General features: G+C 41.3%; 2 protein-coding genes across 2 annotated transcripts in view; both read right to left on the bottom strand.

Annotated features, from left to right (window-relative positions):
- The window catches only part of GRM7 (glutamate metabotropic receptor 7), an 837,184-nt gene extending 818,795 nt beyond the window's left edge, over positions 1-18,389 (bottom strand). The window contains exon 1 of the mRNA XM_061129157.1: positions 18,099-18,389. Coding sequence (XP_060985140.1) covers positions 18,099-18,374 — 276 coding nt within the window. The 5' untranslated portion in view covers positions 18,375-18,389. The remainder of the gene's footprint in view (positions 1-18,098) is intronic.
- A 194-nt stretch (positions 18,390-18,583) lies between these two features.
- Positions 18,584-19,235, bottom strand: LOC133045581 (uncharacterized). The gene is made up of 2 exons (XM_061127767.1): positions 19,026-19,235; positions 18,584-18,880 (listed from the first exon to the last, which is right to left on the bottom strand). The coding sequence occupies exons 1-2, from the start codon at positions 19,233-19,235 to the stop codon at positions 18,584-18,586; spliced, it is 507 nt and encodes a 168-aa protein (XP_060983750.1).
- Positions 19,236-19,888: the final 653 nt, after the last annotated feature.

Raw genomic sequence — 19,888 nt, forward strand, 5'->3', positions numbered from 1 at the left:
GAGGCTATTTACAGATAAGTAATGTTTCCTCTCCATTCTTTAAAGTAAAATATATAACAAAATAGTTGGGGGATAATATTTGTTTGAGGGGGGAAATCTGTGCAGACACTGCTAATCAATGCCACTCTTTTCTTATTCCTCAGTATCAGAGTCCTGGTTTAGGAGACCCCATTACCCTTAAGGCTACGGTGGCCAGTTAAAGCCCTAGCTGAGATATCTCTAAGAGGAAGTCTGCTGATCATTTGTGGCAAATAATTTGCTCCCTGATTTAGAAACTGCCTTTTTAAAAAAATTATTATTACTTAATTTCTTTTTCACTTTTCTTTCTTCCTGCTCAAATGGTTGGAACACTCTTAGAGATTCTGGAGTCACTTTGAAACTATGTGGACCACAGGGACGTGCTAGAGATGTGCGAGCTGGAACATCTAAGCAACTCAGTCCCCTGGTGACATTTCTCAGCAGCTGGACAAACACTGTAAGGACTGTATCCAAACTTCCAGCTACACGTAGAAAGTAAGACAAGTCATTCATCCACTTTCTGTTAGTTACTAACTGATAGGGAATTCTAACCTTGGGTTTCTAGAACCCTTCTCAGAACCCCACAGTCATACTCCTGTTCCAGACTCCTGATAAGCAGACTTGCTTAGAGATGTGTGGGGAGGGCCCATTCTTCTGGAAGGCCTAATACTTCCTCCCCCAACTGCTGCCACACACACACATACACACACACTCACACACACAAATAATAGTATTTATGTCTGCTCATCCTTCTATCTACACTCAGAGACCAGTGTCCCAGGAAGCCTTCAGTGACAACCTTTTACCCCTCTCTACATGCAGAACAGTTAAGGGTGTGGGCTCTGGAATCAGGCTTCCTACACTTGAATTCTTAACCTGTTACTTACCAGTTTAGGACTCAGGCCAAGTAATTGCCTCCTCTGGGTTCTCTTATAAACAGGAACACTAAGTAGCACCTATGTGCCTTAGTGAAAGGATTAAATGAGCAAATGCAGGTAAAATTCTGGTAACTTTTCTTGGGTCTACCAATTCCAGCTACTGATTTTACCTTTGGCTAATTTGGAGCAAAGCCCATCTGCTCCCCTGTGGTTCTCTGTGCCTGTGCCATTCACAACACATACCATCCCATACTGTGGAGTTCTGAAAGGTGGTTCTCAACATGTGCCCCCTGGGCCAATAATATCAGCCCCATCTGGAAACTGGTTAGCGCTCTGGCACTGGATCTCAGCAATCTGTGTTGTGATAACACTCTCAGGTGAATTTGATACACACTGAAGGTGGATGACAACTGAGAACATCTGTCTGAGACTCTCCTAATGCATTCACCAAAAGGAGAGTTATGGGACTTTACACCTGATCAGTTGGAGAAGGGGTCTTGTAATTGCCCTTGTTAGCATGCCTGTTATGATTCTTCAGCACATTAATGTTTGAGAATTGCTGCCATTTTGAACTTGTGATTCACTTGTTTTCCCCCCTGCCCCTTGTGAAAGAGAATGCAAGAAAGGTTTGTGAATGCTTTTTGCTGTTACCTGCATTATTGTTTTTATTATGCTAATTCTAGAATCTCTAGTGTATAGAGCAATTTCAGGCACAGAGTAGTGGCTCATTAAACAGATATCCCAAAAGTCTTAGTAGAACGTCAAGATGAATTTCTTCAGGAAGAGGGAAAATTGTCATTATATGCAGATGATATGGTACAATATATAGAAAACCCTAAAGATACCACACAAAAAGTACTAGAACTGATGATTGATTTCAGCAAGGTAAAAGGATACAAGATTAACATACAGAAATGGGCTGCATTTTTTTGCACCAACAATGAAATATCAGAAAAGGGATGTAAATGTAAAGAAACGATACATTTTAAAATCACAACCCCAGAACTAAAATACGAAGGAGGTGAAAGATTTATATGCTGAAAACTATAAAACATTAATGAAGGAAATTGAAAATGATTCAAAGAAATGGAAAGACACCCCATGCTCTTGAATTGGAAGAATTAATATTGTTAAAATAGCCATACTACCCAAAGTAATCTATAGATTTAATGTAATCTCTATCAAATCACCCACGACATTTTCACAGAACTAACATAAATAATCTTAAGAGTAATATGGAATCATAAAAGGCCTATAATTGCCAAAGTAATCCTGAAGAAAAAGAACAAGGCAGAAGTCATTACCACCCCAGACTTCAGACAATACTACGAAGCTACAGTAATCAAAACAGTATAGCATTAGCACAAAAACAGACATAAATAAACCAGAAATGAACTCACATACCCACAGCCAATTAATCTTTGACAAAGGAGGTAAGAATATACAATGGGGAAAAGATGGTCTCTTCAGCAAGTGATGTTGAAAAGGTTGGAAAACTATATGTAAATCAATGAAGTTAGAACACACACTTTCACCATGAATGAAAACAAACTCAAAATGGCTTAAAGACTTAAACATAAGACATGAAATCACAAAATTCATTAAAGAGAACATAGGCAAAACATTCTCTGACATAAATTGTACCAGTGTTTTCATGGGTCAGTCTCCCAGGGCAATAGAAATAAAAACAAAAATAAACAAATAAAAAAAAAAAAAAAAAAAAAAGGAGACATAATCAAGCTTCCAAGTTTTTGCACAGCAAAGAAAACTGCAAACAAAACTAAAAGACAACCTACACAATGGGAGAAAATATTTGCAAACAATGCAACTGACAAGGCTTAGTTTTCAAAATACACTAATTATCAGAGAAATGCAAATCAAAACTACAATGAGGTACCACTTTACAGCAGTCAGAAAGGCCATCATTAAAAAGTCTACAAATAACAAATGCTGGAGAGGGTGTGGAGAAACGGACACCCTCCTACACTGTTGGTGGAATGGTAAGCTGGTGCAGCCACTGTGGAAAATAGTATGGAGATTCTTCATAAAACTAAAACTAGAGTTGCCATATGAATCAGCAATCTCACCCCTGGGCATGTACCCAGAAAAAGTCTATCTGAAAAGATAACATGCACCTTTGCTCACAGCAGCACTACTCACAGTAGCCAAGATATGGAAACAACCTAAATGTCTACTGGCAGATGAATGGATAAAGACCATATGGTACATATATACAGCAGAATACTACTCAGCCATGAAAAAGAGCAAAATAATCCCATGTGTAGGAACAAAGCTGCAATGATAGAGTATCATACTAAGTGAAGTAAATCAGAAAGAGAAAGACAAATACCATATGATATTACTTACATGTGGAATCTAAAATATAACTCAAATTACCATAACTAGGAAACAGAATCAGGGATATAGAGAGCAGACTGCTGGTTGCCAAGCGGGAGGGTCATGGGGGAAGGATGTGTTGGGATTTTGGGATTAGCTTATGCAAACTATTATATATAGGATGGATAAACAACAAGGTCCTACTGTACAGCACAGGGAACTAACTCTATTCAATATCCTATGATAAAACATAATAGAAAATAATATGAAAAAGAATGTATATATATATATACATATGTATGTATAACTGAGTCACTTTATATCAGTAATTAACACATTATACATCAATAAAAATAAATTAAATTTAAAAAAGATTAATTCCTTCAGAAGAAGTACCATAGATTCATAAAAAAGTACCATTGTCAAGTTTAAAATTTTGAATTTCTTTACCACTTCCTTAGTTTTGATCATCTTGAATAACATATTTTAATATTGACTTTTTAAAAGAAAATTGTTTTCCTACTTTCCTATCTATCCTTAGATAGAAATAGATAACACAATTAAATATTTATTTTTCAGAAGTCTCAAAAGTATAAGGGAAATGAAGGCAATTACACCTTTTTCATGGTTTGGGAGGCATGTTTCTATTACTTCTGATGATATTAAAGATCAAAACTGAACTAAGACATTTGAGACATACTGTATCCATATTAAATGATTTTAATGTTTTGTAAAAGAAGTAGAAATATTTTCTTCAGCAAACATATTATATATATAATAACCATAAACATAAATTTACCAAAAAAAGCAAGCTATTGAATTAAATCTGATTGGTTATTTCCCTGCTGTATGAATCTGCTAATAATTTCATTTACTGCTTGCTAACAGAAGCACATATAAATATATCCTCAAATTTTAAATTTAAATATATCTTCAATTTTAAATCATTCATATATATGAACAAGTATATACACACATATAACAATTGCTTATATATATATATGGACAATCATAAATTAAGAAATGTATACCTGGTGGCATTTTTCCCCATGATTTCTAAAGAATACCATTGTCTACTATAGGCAGTGGTATGTCAGTCTACTTTAAAGGTTTTTTAATTAGCATATTTGAGAAACCATTGGTTAGCCAATGATAAGTTTATTGGGGGAGGCTCTAGTAACAATATATATAACTCTCTCTCTCTCTCTCTCTCTCTATATATATATATATATATATATATATATATACATACATATACTGTTAAATATATTGTCAAGAGTTTATCTATAGAAGAGATAAGAATGTATTTGTTTGGTTTGTGGAAAGTAGTGGTGGCTGGCAGGTAGCTGCAGGCTGATGACATATGAGACCCATATACACGTAGAACCAACAAGCCCACAATTGCATCCATTCTCTATATCCAAATCCAAAGCCTTTATATCATTAATTGCAGGCAAAATGATAAGGTTCATTTGTACTGTTATACCATGGGATCAAGAGGCCTGTGAACCAATGTGAGTATGTCTTAGTTTTATCAGAGGAGGACAAACCAGGCTTCCATCACCAAGCCCCCTTCCATACATGGCAAAAAAGTCCAAGGCTTCCCTGAAGCTGTGGGAGAGTCGATTGAAGGGGTGCTCACTCCACTGTGATGCCTAAAATGGCTTTGCACAGAGAGAATTCCAATATACACTGAGGGAATGAATGAGTGAATTGGTGTCATAAAACAGGCTAATTTAAGGAAAATTCCATTCAACAGGCTGGCAGTCCTCCCTACCCATCTCAACTGTTAAGACTGTAAATCAGATGAAAATTTAATTCTAAAAACTTAGAGGTGAGGAAATTTTAGAAGCTATCTACTCTCACAGAGTTTTACAACTTTAATTTAGTGATAAAAATCACTAGAAGTGCTTTAGAAGTCAGAGACCCAAGTCCAAATTCCATATTTTAATGAGCAAATAACTATTTCTGAGTCTAGGTTCCATGCACATGCTCTATAAGATACCATAACAATACATACTTTCATTGAATGACTACCAGGGGATTAAATGACACAACCCATTAGCAATGGTCAACTAGGTAATTTTCACCTAGTAACCATTCAAGACCTTAGATCGCATGCATAGGGGAGAGATGAAAATAATACTCAGGGACTGACTCGTTTCCCTGTGGCCTCAGTGGTCATAATGACTTTCTTCCATTCAGTTTACTCCTCTCCTCACTAAGACTAAGAAGGAGGAGGTGAACAAATTAGGATAAACATTTTGAAATTGGTTTTATACTCCTCGAAATAATGGAATTATAGAATTAAAAAAAAAACTCATGAGTTCTGCAGAATATGATAAAACATTAGTTCTTTATGTTAGTTCTCTACAAAACCAATTCATGGCCTTAAGATGTGCTTTCCCACTCAACCCCATCAATACCAGGCTCAAATATCATTGTAAGTAGAAAAGTCAACAAGATGTAACCAAAAAGCTAAGTTATAAGCCAGTGAAGCCACATAGGTTTGATAGAGAAAATTCAGATGTATCATTCTATGTAAAACTAAGGTGATATGAAGAACTTAATCTAAAAGATATTACCTGAAGATCCATAACCTCTATAATAATCCTATAAAAAGTAACCATCTAGAAATTTATTTAGATGCCTTTCCTGACAGGAAAGTACTTTCTATATAACTTTTAATGTAGTATTGATGAGAACAATTCAACAAAATTCAAACAAATATCTGCAGATGCCCTATAAGAAGAAAAGCACAGAGTGAGATGTTACAGGGGTATAATTGGACTTCAGGATGAGTAAGACCCTATACTTGACCTCGATAAACCAGCATTAAGGAGAGTGGATGAGTCATGTACAGAATGTCAGAATTCAAAAAGGCCAAGGCAAATGCCAAAAGGAACACGTGGGGATTCTTAAGAAGGAAAGAAAACATTGGTTAGCTCATTCTGGAAAGGCAGAAGAGACTAGGTTGCCTTTGTCTTTGAAGAGGTCACTTCTCCCTACTAGTCCTGAGGTCACGATGGCATGGGCAATAGAAGAATATGGGGATTGAGAATTGTTTCTACACTAACTTGAGTGGAGGGAAGCAGACTTAACAAGATGTAGTGTTGATAGTATACTAATATTTAAGGGTTCTTGAAGTCTGAGAGAAAGAGATTTGGATTCCCTGCCTTCAAGTTTCTTACATTTCCAACACCTCAGTGTCTTTATCTGAGAATTGGGGATGGTGATAATGTCTCCTGAGGTGAGAACAACACCATATAATGAATACGGAGGGCTGAACGTGGCGCCCAGCACACAGAAAACACTCAGTAAGCGAGTACCATGACAGTAATGGCGGTGATGATGGAGGCAGTGCTGTGTTGATTCCACTTCCAAAACACACTCTGACTGAGAGAGTGTTAAAAGCACCTTTGGATTCATGAGGGTTTCTATAAAAGCAACACTTGATAAATGTTAGCTGGTTGTCCAAATGTTTATGTGCAATTTAAGAAAAGAATGGGCCTAGGATTTGCTCAGCTACTTAACAAAATTAGGAGTGGTAGTAGTCAATGAAGTTACAACTTACTAAGTTCTTACTAAATGCCAAACAGTGTGCTGAACACTTTCAAAAGGATTTTTCACTTACTACAACAAGGCTATATGATAGGTCTTGATAATGTCACTGCTCTCTTTCAGATTTCAGCTCAGGCTTACAGGACTTACAAAAGCACCTAAGGTCCCATCACCAGCCTAATGGAAGTGAGTTTAAACCCACTTGTCTGACTTGTTCTTAATCACGACAGTAGGAAATTAAGCATGCTGCCCTTTGCCTGATTCTCCATCTGAGTCCTGAATATTTCCCTTAGCCCCTGAGTGAAGATGTCCTGAATATTTCCCTCTTTTGACCTCACTTGGCTTCAACATCCAACTTCTCAAAACAGGGATTGTTTCGATGAATGGCAATGAATGCAGTGTCGAGGTTCGGTCACCTTGACGACTAGGGGTCAGAATCAGTGAAAGAAAATGCTCTGTGATGGAATGGTGTTTATCATCATTTTATAAATGTGGATACCGAGGTTCAGGCAATCAGGTAAATTTCCCAAGCTCATACAGTTAGTAAGTGGAAAGTCAGGATCTGAACTAACATCTACATTCCTAACCATCATGCATAACCAAAAATTCCAATAATACTCCCCCATAACCTACTGCTACACTCCAGACTTAAATATTCCAAGATCAAGAAAGAGGAAAGTTGGACTTACTGTTCTTAAGTGAATTTCAATCTTTTCAAAACAATGTACTTGCTCACAAGATGCAGTCCCCGTGATAATCTTCTCAACCAATCATCAAGAAACAGGAAGCAAAGATTCGAGTAACAGTATGTTCCTACTTATGAGGAAGATGGGACAGTATGGTTGACGCTGGGCTTAACTGTTCCAGAAAATGTGATCAAAGTAGGCACAAATGCTGATACATCTTCCCCACTCACCGAAGCCAACAGCGAAATTTCATTTCCATATTGCTCTTCGTAGTTCAACCCTACTTGTGCCTGTCATTCATCCTCTGGCCTCTTCCTGTCTCCATTTCTGTACAAAAAGCTGCTACGTTGCTGCTCTCTGATATGAAAGGGGTATGTGAGGAGAGGGAGCCATGGTACCTCAACGTCTATTTTTTTTCATCTTAATTCTATTATGCCAACTCCACTGAACTTAATTATAGTGAATATAGAATTAGACAATTACCCTCTGTTCTATTCTTCAGATGGTATATTTTGATAAAATTTACTACATGCTGCTCTCTCCTTGAACACTAGATGAACACTAGAAATGGATGTGTTGATGTAAAACTTGTTATAATTACAATTAAAATATAGCTTACATAATGATAGTGTTAACATAAAATTATAGATGTGTGGAGACAACGTGGTCATGCATTTTTTAGTATAAGTACATGCCTAGACCAATAGCTGCTAGTGGAATGAATATGGAAGGGAATTTTGGTTAAGCCACAAAGTCTGTTTAAGGACTTGCAGATAGCTAAGGGGAACTCAGAGAGGCCTGGCGTGCTGCAGTCCATGAGGTCGCAAAGAGTCAGACGTGACTGGGCGACTGAACAACAATTAAGGGGAACTCAAAACCAGTAAGATAATATTTCCCCCTGTCAAGTTTTCAATTGCACAGTGAAGGGAAAATGTGAAATGTCTGGCAAAATTGTTCAAAGTAGGTACCCAAATGGAAATGACAAGTACAATTTTCCCTTGAATATATAAGTAAATGCTTAAGTTCTCATTTATCAGTGATACAAATTTTCAAGTGAATTTGATGAATCATAAAATAATAATTATATATAAAGGTATGTAAGACTGCATTGATCTAGATAGTTCAGAATTACTTCTATTTAAAGAGGTACTCTATCATAACTAACTTAAATGTTACAAGACACAGTTTCAAGTACAGTAGCAGTGAAAATTTGGAGACTGAAAGGTTTATTCTAAACGTTTGTAGTCATGGTGTCTTAACTAAAACAACTGTGTCACAAATATTATTCCTAATAAAATAACTGTGACAACATTTTATTCAGTTTTACTGCAAAAACAAAAAAACTATAGGTATTTCATTTCATTTCAGATTGTTATTTTACCTAAGAGTTGTTAAAAGTGTTGAGAAGACAGTGTTAACTACATGATTTTATCTTTAAAATAGCGCTTCCATGTAACTGTTCTTAATATCTCCATTTTAGTAAAATGTATTTCTAGCTTAGACCTTTCATCAGAACTGTAGACTTGTGTATCTGACTCTGTATTCAGCATCTCTACTCGGATGTGAAGAAAAATACTGTCTTATACCTCCAAAACCTTTAATCCCCTAACAAATGCTCTACCTTAAACTTCTTCCATTTGATGTGATAGTGACCACACCTTTCTAGTTGTGCAGGCACTAAATCTTGATTTCTCCCTTGACCCCTTTTCTACATTCTCACATTTAATCTACCAGGAAAAGCTGTCACAGTCTTCCCGATGCACCACTTCTGAGAACACTGGCCGTCAACATCCTGGCACATGGACCTCACGGAGGCTATAATTGCCTCCTGAGAGGCTCCCTGATTCCGCTCTCTCCCTCATCCTCAAGACCACAGACAGAGTTATGCTTGTCAAACAAGAGACAGATCATGTCACACCTTTGCTAAAACCCTGCCTCTGGCTGCCTACATTTAGAGTAAAAGACAAAACGCATGTGACGGTCTCCCAGGACTTACCCAGTTCGTTGGCCTGACCTCAAGTCCTCCTGCTGTGCCTTCCTCCCCACTGACTAAGTTAGCCGGGGCAGCCTCCTTGATATTCCTCCAACCTGCCAGGCATACTTATGCCTCAGAATTTGGGCACTGGAGTGGTCCCCCCCTAATCCATTCTGACAACTCCCTCACTTCAAGTCTTGGCTCAAATGTCAACTTATGAAATCCAGCCTGACTACCCTATTTAAAAATAGAACCCACCTGTACACCCCTCTAGCACTCACAACCAAGGCTTTTCAGTGGCTTCAAATTCTTTTCTTCACCCCATAGAACCCATCAACTTGTGACAAAGCATAGAATTTATTTATAACATCCATCTGTTATCAACAAGAGCACAAGAAAAGAAAGGTGGGGAGAGAGAGAGAATGCATAAAGGCTCTTGTCTAATTTATTCATTGATACGTCCAAGAACGTAGAACAGTGCACAAGGAGGGTGCTTAGTATTTCTGAAAAATATATAGATGAGGAAACTAGTAAGTAGTAAAGTTCAAAAAGTTTAAATGATTTCCTCAAGGTTCTACAGCTAGAAAAGGGTCACCATGGAATTCACACTTGGGGATGCCTGACTTCAAATCTGTTAGTCTATCTGCTAAGTACACCAAGTCCATGCAATGAATGATACTTTTTAACCAGCACCATGGAAATTCTCAGTCCATTGAATAGTACTGATAAAATGTTCTCTCTCTCTCTCTCTCTATATATATATATATATATGTATACACACAGATAGATAGATAGATATCAATTTAAGCAAAGGAAACAGAAGAGTAGAATTCATGGATTATTATGGTAATTTTACAGTAGACTTAGCAATAATGACATTTAAGTAGCAATGATATTTAATGGCAGCATAATAATAATAATAAAACAATAGCACTTAAATGTATTAAACACTAATCACACGCTCAACTCGATGCCAAACTATTTCCATGCGTATCTTGTGCAATCTGTATGATTATTCTTTCAGACGTGCTTTATGTGTAACTCCATCAGGCACACTTCTCTTGTTCCCATTTCAAAGATAAGGAAGTTAAAGAGAGATGTGACATCTGTTTGATTACGATGAGGCTGGTAATAAGTCATGAGTATGAATTTAAATTCAGGTCTGTCAAACTCTAGAATCTGATTCTTAATCTCTACATGAAAATTCTGATACTTCCTTTGATAAATGCATGTTTTCTCCTGGAAAACATCCCCCATTATATCTGCCTGTGCTAATACCTTCAGAACACAGTCAAGTTTAAAACATGGTAAAAATGTTTAAACAGCGCTGTAACAAATAGAAATATTTTCAACCGAACAATAACACAAAGAGGCAGGCTGAGCCCTTGGCAGTGGCTCCATTGCTATCTTCCATCCAGGATGAGAAAAGGAATCAGCAGCCTCAGAGTAAAGAAAGCACAAAACCCAGAGACGGAAGACTCTGCAAATGACCAATTATAAGACTATTAAGGCGCAGCACTTTCATAGTAAGAGACAAAATAATCCATTAAACTGAAAATTCTCCTACCCTTCATTCCACGGCCCACACAAACATTAATGTTGCATTTATTAGGATATACTTTCTGTGCACTATCAACCTGACTTCCAGAAATTATATTAATACAGTCCCCTTGCATTGCACATATATCTGAATGATGGATTCTCTCACTTGAGGTTTATAGAAAGAGTGGAGTGAATGAAATAAAGTTTAGGAAGAACTATCATAATCCATAATGAATGGGCACTGAATCAGGACAAAAAGAAACATCTTTTCTCATTTATTTGAATGAAAAGTCTACTCTATATTTATTGCCTCTGCACAGGGCTAGCTACCTGTTGAATAATGGAAAACAAGCATATTTTCTTTGGAGATAAGGATTTGTGTGCTCAAGTTTCTATTGGCATACAGAATTAATCTTGCTATAGAAATGAAATAAAACGTTATTTCTTTCTGGAAGTAGATTTGGTTAAGTAATTAGCAACTCTGATATCTTTAAATCACTATAGTTTCAGGGTTGGCAAATCTATGATTATTTTAAGCATTTCTTTATTGGTGCAACAGTTGAGCAGTGCTCATAGTGACTAAAACCAATGCACTGTCAGACAAATCTGAGATGAATCTAGACTTTGCCACTTACTAGCTATGTGACTTTGGACTGTGAGAATCACTTTCTTCAGACTTACAGTGTGATTATATGTCCTTTGCAGAACTACTGTCAGAACTAAATGTACATGACACAGTGGCTCACAGTAAGAACTCCAATGAGTACTGTGGTCATTGCTAGTAATATTGAAAAGAAATTAGAACTTTTCATAAAGTGAGATATGTTTCCTTTATCATTGTAATTATGTATCATTTTACTTTTGACTTTATAACTTAATAACTTGATCCAAGAAACACTTGGCAGTAAATATAACTGAAAGAAAATTACTTGTCAAGCATGAAATACTATAATATTAAGTGTGCAGGCACAATACTCTTCTCAGGTAATTATTTAACCTGCAAAAATAGGTTATTGTCGTCTTCTTCTTAATTAAGTACATTGAACATATATATTTGCTGTGCCAATTGGCAAAAGGTTCATTAATTTATTAGTCTAACTACATGTTGCATAAATGTCTTCTAAACATAATCACATGTGTATTTTAGTTGGGAAAATGTGTTTGAGCCTGTTCTTTTTTGCCTATTTAAGTTAAAAGAGGGTGAGAAGTAGAGCAGGCTTAATGTACTTTGTACTCCATTATGCCATGAAAATGCTTCTGTGCTCTGAAGACACCAACAAAAGACCTGCTTAAATGATAAGAATCAACTATTGTCCTAAAGCTTCCAAATAGGAGGGCTGTAGGCTGCAGTTTATATCAGAAGTATTTGCTCTCTTTCTCAACTGCATCAAGATGGGAAATACATGATCACAAATGCTTAAAAGTGAAGTCGCTCAGTCATGTCTGACTCTTTGCAACACCATGGACTGTAGCCTACCAGGCTCCTCCGTCCATGGGATTTTCCAGGCAAGGGTACTGGAGTGGGTTGTCATTTCCTTCTCCATAAATGCTTAAAGTAAAACAATAAATGTTGGAGAGAGTGGGGGAGGATGTAAAGTTTCATGTATCTCAAACCTGGGCTATAAGGATTTTCCTGAAACAAAATATCAGTTATTATTTTTTACCTAAGGAATGTCAGTGAGCAAACCTGACATTAATGAAGGAAATTAGCTCTTTTAGCTATGACGCTTTCAGTTGAACATGGCTGAAAACAAACTCAAAATCATCAAAGGCAATTTGAAAACAGAAACAAACAAGAACAACCTCAAGGGACAAGTACTGGAAATTCAGGGGTGCTGCCAAATATTCAGACAAAGTTGGATTTGGGCGTTCCGGAGTATCAACAGAATTCCAGCTTTCTCTCCATCACTCAGCCCTGCTTACCTCTGCAAGACTTTATGTTACAGAAGGTCTCTTCTTGTGCTGGATGATCACTGGGAGTCCCAGAGACATCTCTCCTTAGCTTAGAAATTCCACAGAGAAAAGACATTTTTTTCCCCATCCTTCTTTGAGAGAAGTCTCAAGGAGGAGTCCGAGAGACTTAGATGCCCACACATGAACCGATCACCTGCTGTGACTCATCCTGGGGCCAGCGAGGAGGCAGGATGTCATTATCTGGCAGTTCTCCAAGAAAACCCTGCTGTTTTTGCAAGATGAAAGGGGAGAAGACGTGGATAATGAAAACTGTATCTGCTTCTGTAAAATCCAGAGTCCCCACTCCCTGCCCTGTGTCATATGACCACGTAGGAAGCTGACCCAGGAGGCAATTTTTTCCACAATAGCCTTGATACATATGACTAAGGCACACAGTGGTAGAAGAACACAAGAAAAAGTTTGAGTGGTGAAATCAGCTAGACCAATATTAACTAAAATAGCTGTGTGAAAAGATCATTAAAAAGTTGCCCCAAATTCACTCAAAGTTCAAAGTTGGAGCTGGAAATACAACATCATGGAGCATGATTTTCTCCAAGCTAAACTGTGACACAGAGATTAGAAACTTCAGTACATCTTTAAAAAATAAGAAGTATCAGATGAGAAAAATGAGGCCTGGAAAAACTGAATGACCTAAGGTAACACAGCCAATTAATGGCAGGATTGAGACTAGAACACACTTTGTGTAATTGACTATGGTCTTTTAAATCCATGATACAACTTGTATACATAACAAAGAGAGCATTTATAATTTGCTAAATCCTAAATGTTTGTGAAATTGAAGTAATCCATTATCTCAGTAATTCTTGAAGAAAAAAAAATCCAAAGACATTTTTAGTTGTATAAGTGTATATATACATATATATGTGTGTGTGTGTTTATATATGTGTGTATATGTGTGTGTGTGTGTATATATATATGTATATGTATACCCATAAAATACTTGTGGAGGTATCTTCAGTTATAGTATGTGCCTGTCTCTATTCCTTCCCTTTCTGCTCTTTTAAAAAATGCCCCTTTAAAAATTGCCCACTCACCATCTGTTAGGTAAATTTGCTGAAACACAGTAAATGTGGAGACAGAAATTGTTATAGAGACTCTTCCAAATGGCACTGACACCTATATCTGTGAATTTTTTTAAAGAGTAAGTTAGAGTTGTTTTTTTTTTTTTTTTATTCCCACTATAGTAACACCACATTATCCTAGGTGCCCAGTTCTATCAATTACATAAGCTGCAGAAAGAGAGAGAGAGAGAAAGAAGCAAGAGAACCTTGTACTTATGTATAAAATGCTGCCCCCAAAGATTGAGATTATACTCAAGCATCAATGAGCAGAAGGAAAACACAAATTTACAAATGCATTTCATTTATGGTACCAGGGCCACAGGTTTAGATTTTCAATATGCTTCCACAAGGGTCAAGTTGACCACTTTGTTCTATCTAGTTGCTCCTGAGAGAACAAAACAACTGAAACAGATGCCATTCAATTCCAAGTCTATATCTTAGACCATGTCACTGAACATGAAATATTGTTCATCAGAGTCAGGACGTAGCAAGAGTAATTTATACTCTCCGAGTGTTTGCTCTCAAGTCAATAGCAGAGAAGCCTTGAATAAAAACGTTCCCATTACTTTCCACTATAATATATCTTACTTATAGCCCATGAAACAGTGGTCAGAGGAGATTTATTCTTTGGACACCACATTATGTAAGCTCTTCACTTTTAAGCCATCCCCCACTCTGTGATCATTGTTTTAAAATATGTTACTCATAGTCAATATTAATTTACATTTAATCTTTCTTAGCATTAGGAGAGTATTATTTTGTACAGGCTCAGAAACAAATCTCTAGAAATGCCTCCCTGATGCTTCTTTCAGGCTGAAAATGCATTGCAGGGCTGTTGCAGTGACTTAATTCTAGTTGGCAGAGCCGGGGCCACACACTAATGTCATTAGCCTCAAATTCCTGGATTTGAAAGATCCACTGGGTATGATTCCTGCGCTCTGACATGTCACTGACTAGCCAGCACAGTCCGCACACAGAGGAGAGAGAGCACTCGCTCAGCTCCGGCCCACCAGCAGGCAGAGGAGGATTCCAAGTCCGAGACACTATTTACATCTGAGTACTCAGTCTTGCCCTGGTCCTCATTTTCATGAAAGAACTTCATTCCAGGCTTTGCTGGCAGCTGCAGCATTTGTTACATCTATTACTATCTTCTTCTCCTTCCCTCAACCCTCAGTGCTTAGCCCCCCCCCCCCCATTTAAGTCACTAAGTATTCCTTCTCCCAGCCTAGAAGTTTATCTCACCATAAATTTTTATCTCAAATGATTGGTGTGGCATATTCCCCACAGCAACCCATGGTGACCAGGCAAAAGAAAACTTGAATCTCTGGAGAACTAAGAATTCAATCATTGAGAGGAGTTTCTTTTATATAGGACAATCTTAATTGAGCTGAACTCTGCAATCTCAAGGAAGACTCACCTACCATTCTTTTCTTCTCTCCCCAAAGTGACTGCGCCTTTGAACAATGGGTCTGTGTTCCACTATTTTCTCTATTCATTTTGCAGTTTTACAGAGGCTGGGAAACTGGGGATTGCACTTGCACACCAGGAGTTTCTAAGATCACATGCAAGGGGGGAAAAAAAAGGCTACTGGAAGAGACTGTCGGAATCTATGTCTATATATTTAAACGTGGGCAACGGTTAACTGGGATGGCCACACCAACGCTCATACCCAGCCCACAGCACAAGCTACAAGTTGGTGCATCCCTCCTACTATCGGCCTCTTCTCAATAAATACAGGTGAAAACTGGGGGTTCTTTTCCCTCAGCTGTTTAGTCCAACGTGAATAGCTGCAATTTGCAAATTAGAGGAAAATGACAGTGTTTTCTCTGAATGGTTTTGGTCCCAGCCCACACTGCTAACGCTGGCGTTCAGTTCCTTTCCTTCCCAGCCCAGGGAATGCGGGGACTAAACACAAGGCAAGCCTTTGCTTTTCGTGCAGCTGCCTCAGGTCCACACACCAGAGAAGGAATCAGCTCCCCCTGGAATCTTTTTCAGCAAACACAATCCGTCAGCCTAGTCTGCAAGCTCTCTCTTGACTTGAAGATTCACTCTGTTTTAGACAGGCAGGCCCATCTGCAGTACTGCCCAAGCTCTGAGGAAAGAGAGAAACAGGCAGTAACATAATTAATAAAAGAAAAAAAAAGTCAAAGAGCAAATGGGCCTTCAACTCCCAGAGCTCCAGTTAAAATTCTGTGAGTCACCTCTGTGGTTTTCAGGCGACCTCTGGCCTCATCCTCCTTACAGGACTGCCTCCTCAGGTTCTCTGGCTTAACCTCAGAGGTAAAGAAATTGCTTCTGGGTTTTGCTTACAACAAGCCAGGCTCTTCTTGAACGCACCAACTCAAAGTGAAGGCTTCCTCCCCAAGCACTTTAGGGTTTGCAAACATCTAAAGATCTTTGTGAGGGCATCCCGGCATCCCGGGGAGGCACTAGGGATGCTCACAGGATCAGAGGACCCATCCCAGGCTGCAGCCATGGACAGGCACCCCTCTTACTGGCACAGACACAAACTTCATACTCCTGGGAGCAGATGGGGGTGATGGCTGGACTCTCACCTGGAGTCCCCTCCAGAAACCCAACACTCTTAGGGAAAGGCACTTGAGAGGGAGCCAACTCTCTAGACAGGGTGAGCATAGGGGTCAGACAGAAGATCTTGAGAAGATTGAGGGAGTTCTCTCCCTACTACCTGGCAGGGAGAGAACAGTGCATTTAAAAAAAGATCACTTCCAGATAGAGATCAGCAACAGCAACAACAAAAAACCTTGGAGATAAAGGTAGAGAAGGAGAAGAGAGGCAGGAATTGAAAGGGGGAATTAAAAATAGAGGAGGGGGGGGGGGAAGCACGGAGAAAGAGACACGAGGAGAGAAAGAGAGACGGTGAGAAAGACAGAGAAACAAGGAAAAGGGAACCTATAGTCACGCGGACCCTGAAATTCAGTTTCTTAATTCACAGCCATCCATTTATACCCAATGCAGCACTCGAGCCCTGGGGCTGAGGCTCCGGGAGCAGGCGGCGAGAGAGAGCACTGCAGTAGACTAACCAACCCATCGCTCAGCTGCCCCATCCGCCTTCTCCCATTTTCGCCGTCGCCCTCTTGCACCCCAACAGGAGGACCGCCCAGCCTTGCTCAGCGCACCCTACTGCCTCCCTCCAGGTGCTTTCTCGCCTGACTCTGAGAATCGTCCTCAAAGCCCAGGATTGGGTTGGGGGGTCGCGTTAGGGAGGTCGTGGGAAAGGATGGGCGGAGGGAGGAGGCAGAGAAAGCTATTTTGTTTCGCAGTTAGCATGAGCTCATCTCTGGGCTCCGAAAGGCAAGAGTAGAAAGCTGATCGCCCAGCTCCTGCCAGTGGCTGGATTGCAAATGCAATTTAGACGGTGCAAACAACTGCCCAGAGCAAATCACCTGGGGGTCACGTCTGTGTGTGGCCTCTCCCCACTTGGGGGCCGTCCCCCTTGTCTTCTGCCCGATGCCTTCTCAAAGACAGGCTACAGGTCGGGAAATCCGACCTGGGAGAAACGGCAATGAACATTCAGATGTAGGTGAAGACCTAGCCCTCGGTCTAAGAAGTGCCTCCCTAATCTTTTCTCGACATTTTCCTGGGGAGCTGCGTCTTGCCGGGTGGCCTGGGGCTGGGAAGCTGGGAGTTGAGAAATGCCCAGTTTCGAGGCGTCTTCTCATTTTTCAAATTCCTTGCGCTTAACCGGCTCTCACAGGAGCCTGGCACTTTTACGAGCCAGTTTTTGGACCATATTTCACTCTAATGCAAACCCATTTAAATCATCGCCTTGTTTTTCGCAGATTGCTTCTTGCAAATGGGGCCATAAATCCAGGATGTCAAGCCGGATGGAGTGGAGCGCGGACAGGGGAGAGATGGAAGGGAAATGAACCCAGCGGGGGAAAGTACCTCCTCGCGTGGGGTGGGAGGGATTCGGCAGGATCTCCAGGGTGGCAATGAGCGAAGGCTGACCTGACCCCGCGCCCCTCAGGTCCAAGCCAGTGTTTTTTTAGGATTAAGAGCTCGGGGAGCTATAGCGCGCTCTGCCCCAGAGGGAGCACCCCCCTACCTGGAAAAGCCTCAGGATGTTGGCTACCATGATGGAGACCGAACTCCCCGAAGCCCCAATCACTCCAACTACTTTCTCCGGCTTGACGAAAACTGGAGGCTCGCCGTTGGTGCAGCGCACGTCGGAGGTGTCCTTCTGGATGAGCGCCTGGACGAAAGTGAGCGACTGTTCGAGCGCGTAAGTGTCCCTGGAACAAGTGTCCAGGATCCGCGCGCCCAGCGTCACGTTGGGCAGCAGGTTGGGATCGCTGTTGATCTGGTCCAGGGCGTAGAGCATCGCTTCCAGCCTGTGGATCCCGTTCTCCCTCTTGATGTCGCCGCAGGGCACTCCGCTGGGACCCTTCGCGTGCACCGGGAACAGCCCCCCGAGGGTGACGTCCCCCTCGATCCGGATGGAGTGCGGGGCGTACATCTCCTGGCCGCGCGCCGCCGCCGCCAGCGCGCACAGGAGCACCTCCAGCACGCAGCAGGGGAACTTCATCAAAGTCAGGACGCGGAGCAGCTTCCCCAGCTGGACCATGCTGCTCCAGCGGCTGCGGCGGCGCTGGAGGGGACGGTGGCGGGCTCGCCGGGGTTCGGGCTCCTTGGGGTGAGCTCCTCGTGGGAAGCCCAGGAGCTCCCGCTGGCGAGGACGGTGGGGGCACCCGGGGAGGGGCAGCCGGCGAGGGTAGGGGGTCCCGCGGCGCCTGCCAGCTTGGGGTGCCGTGCGCTCTGGGGTTCCCCAGCCGGCGCGCCGCGCTCGCGCTCCGCGGCTTGCAGCTCGAGCTCTCCAACAGCCCAGCACTAGGGAGAGGGCACGGATTGCTATCGCTTTAAATGGTCGTTCGGCTCCCTCTCCTCCTCCTCCCACTCCCTCCCACCCTCGCTCTCTCTCCGGCTCTCCCCACCCTTCTCAGAGCCCGCCCTCCCCACTGGTTTGCATCATCACGCAGGGAGGGGCTGCGTGAGGAGGTAGAGGGGGGGAACGGGTGGGCGGCTTGGAGCGGGGGGACTGCCTCCGATTGGGAGTTTCGCGGTCCCCAGGGAATCTGGGGATTGCAGGTCGCAGGCGAAAGCTGAGTTCCTGCTCCTGTCTCAGTGGAGAAGCCTCTGGCTCGCCCGCTTGCACTGACACGCACATTCGAGGCACGGGTGGCATCGGCCCCGGGACAGGGCGGTGCTGTCTGGGCTGACTGCTCCCAACCCTGAGGTCGGGGCCGGAGCTGTGAGCTCCGGGAGGATGCAAGGTAGTTGCAAGACGCTGTGGTCGAGGCTGAAGAGGAGTAGGGATACCCTAGTCTCCACTGCTAATCCCTCTGTACCAGTTTTGCGTAAGAAAAACACACATACACACAGGAACCTGATTTATGACGTAAAGAACCTTTAACCAGAGACTTCTCTGGAGCCAGGCACTGGGCTAGCCTGTAAGGAAAGACGACAAGGAGGAGAAACGTTAGGAATGAAAGTGCAGCCTTGGTCTACAGGGGTTACTGTGACCGGAGCTGGACGAACTAACCCTGATCTCCAGCAAATCCGTGGCGGATTCACTCCTTTTCTTCCTCTCATTGCAAGAGATGGAACAACGGAGAACTCTGAAGAGCGCATCTTCTTCTCTAGCGCTGACAGGTAGAAGGCTCCCTCCTACCCACGTCCAGCGATGCTCTTGGGCTGGTGTCAGGTTTTCGCGGACAGAAAATAGCAAGGAAGAAGTGACAGAAGGAGGAAGAAACAGGGTTAGACAGAAATCTCCCCATCAATCCAGTATGGTATTCTTTTTTTTTTTTTTTTCTGACTGAAGATGTAGGGGGAGGA

The sequence above is a fragment of the Dama dama genome, chromosome 24, assembly GCF_033118175.1.
Source record: "Dama dama isolate Ldn47 chromosome 24, ASM3311817v1, whole genome shotgun sequence".
In the NCBI taxonomy this organism is placed as follows: domain Eukaryota; kingdom Metazoa; phylum Chordata; class Mammalia; order Artiodactyla; family Cervidae; genus Dama; species Dama dama.

What these genes read in the sequence shown, in the direction of transcription:
- LOC133045581 (XM_061127767.1), bottom strand. Translation starts at nt 19,235, where the DNA reads ATGCCACCCGTGCCTCGAATGTGCGTGTCAGTGCAAGCGGGCGAGCCA. An exon ending in CTCACGCAGCCCCTCCCTGC is followed by an intron (nt 18,881 to 19,025) that starts GTGATGATGCAA and finishes CCCTCTCCCTAG; the next exon opens with TGCTGGGCTGTTGGAGAGCT.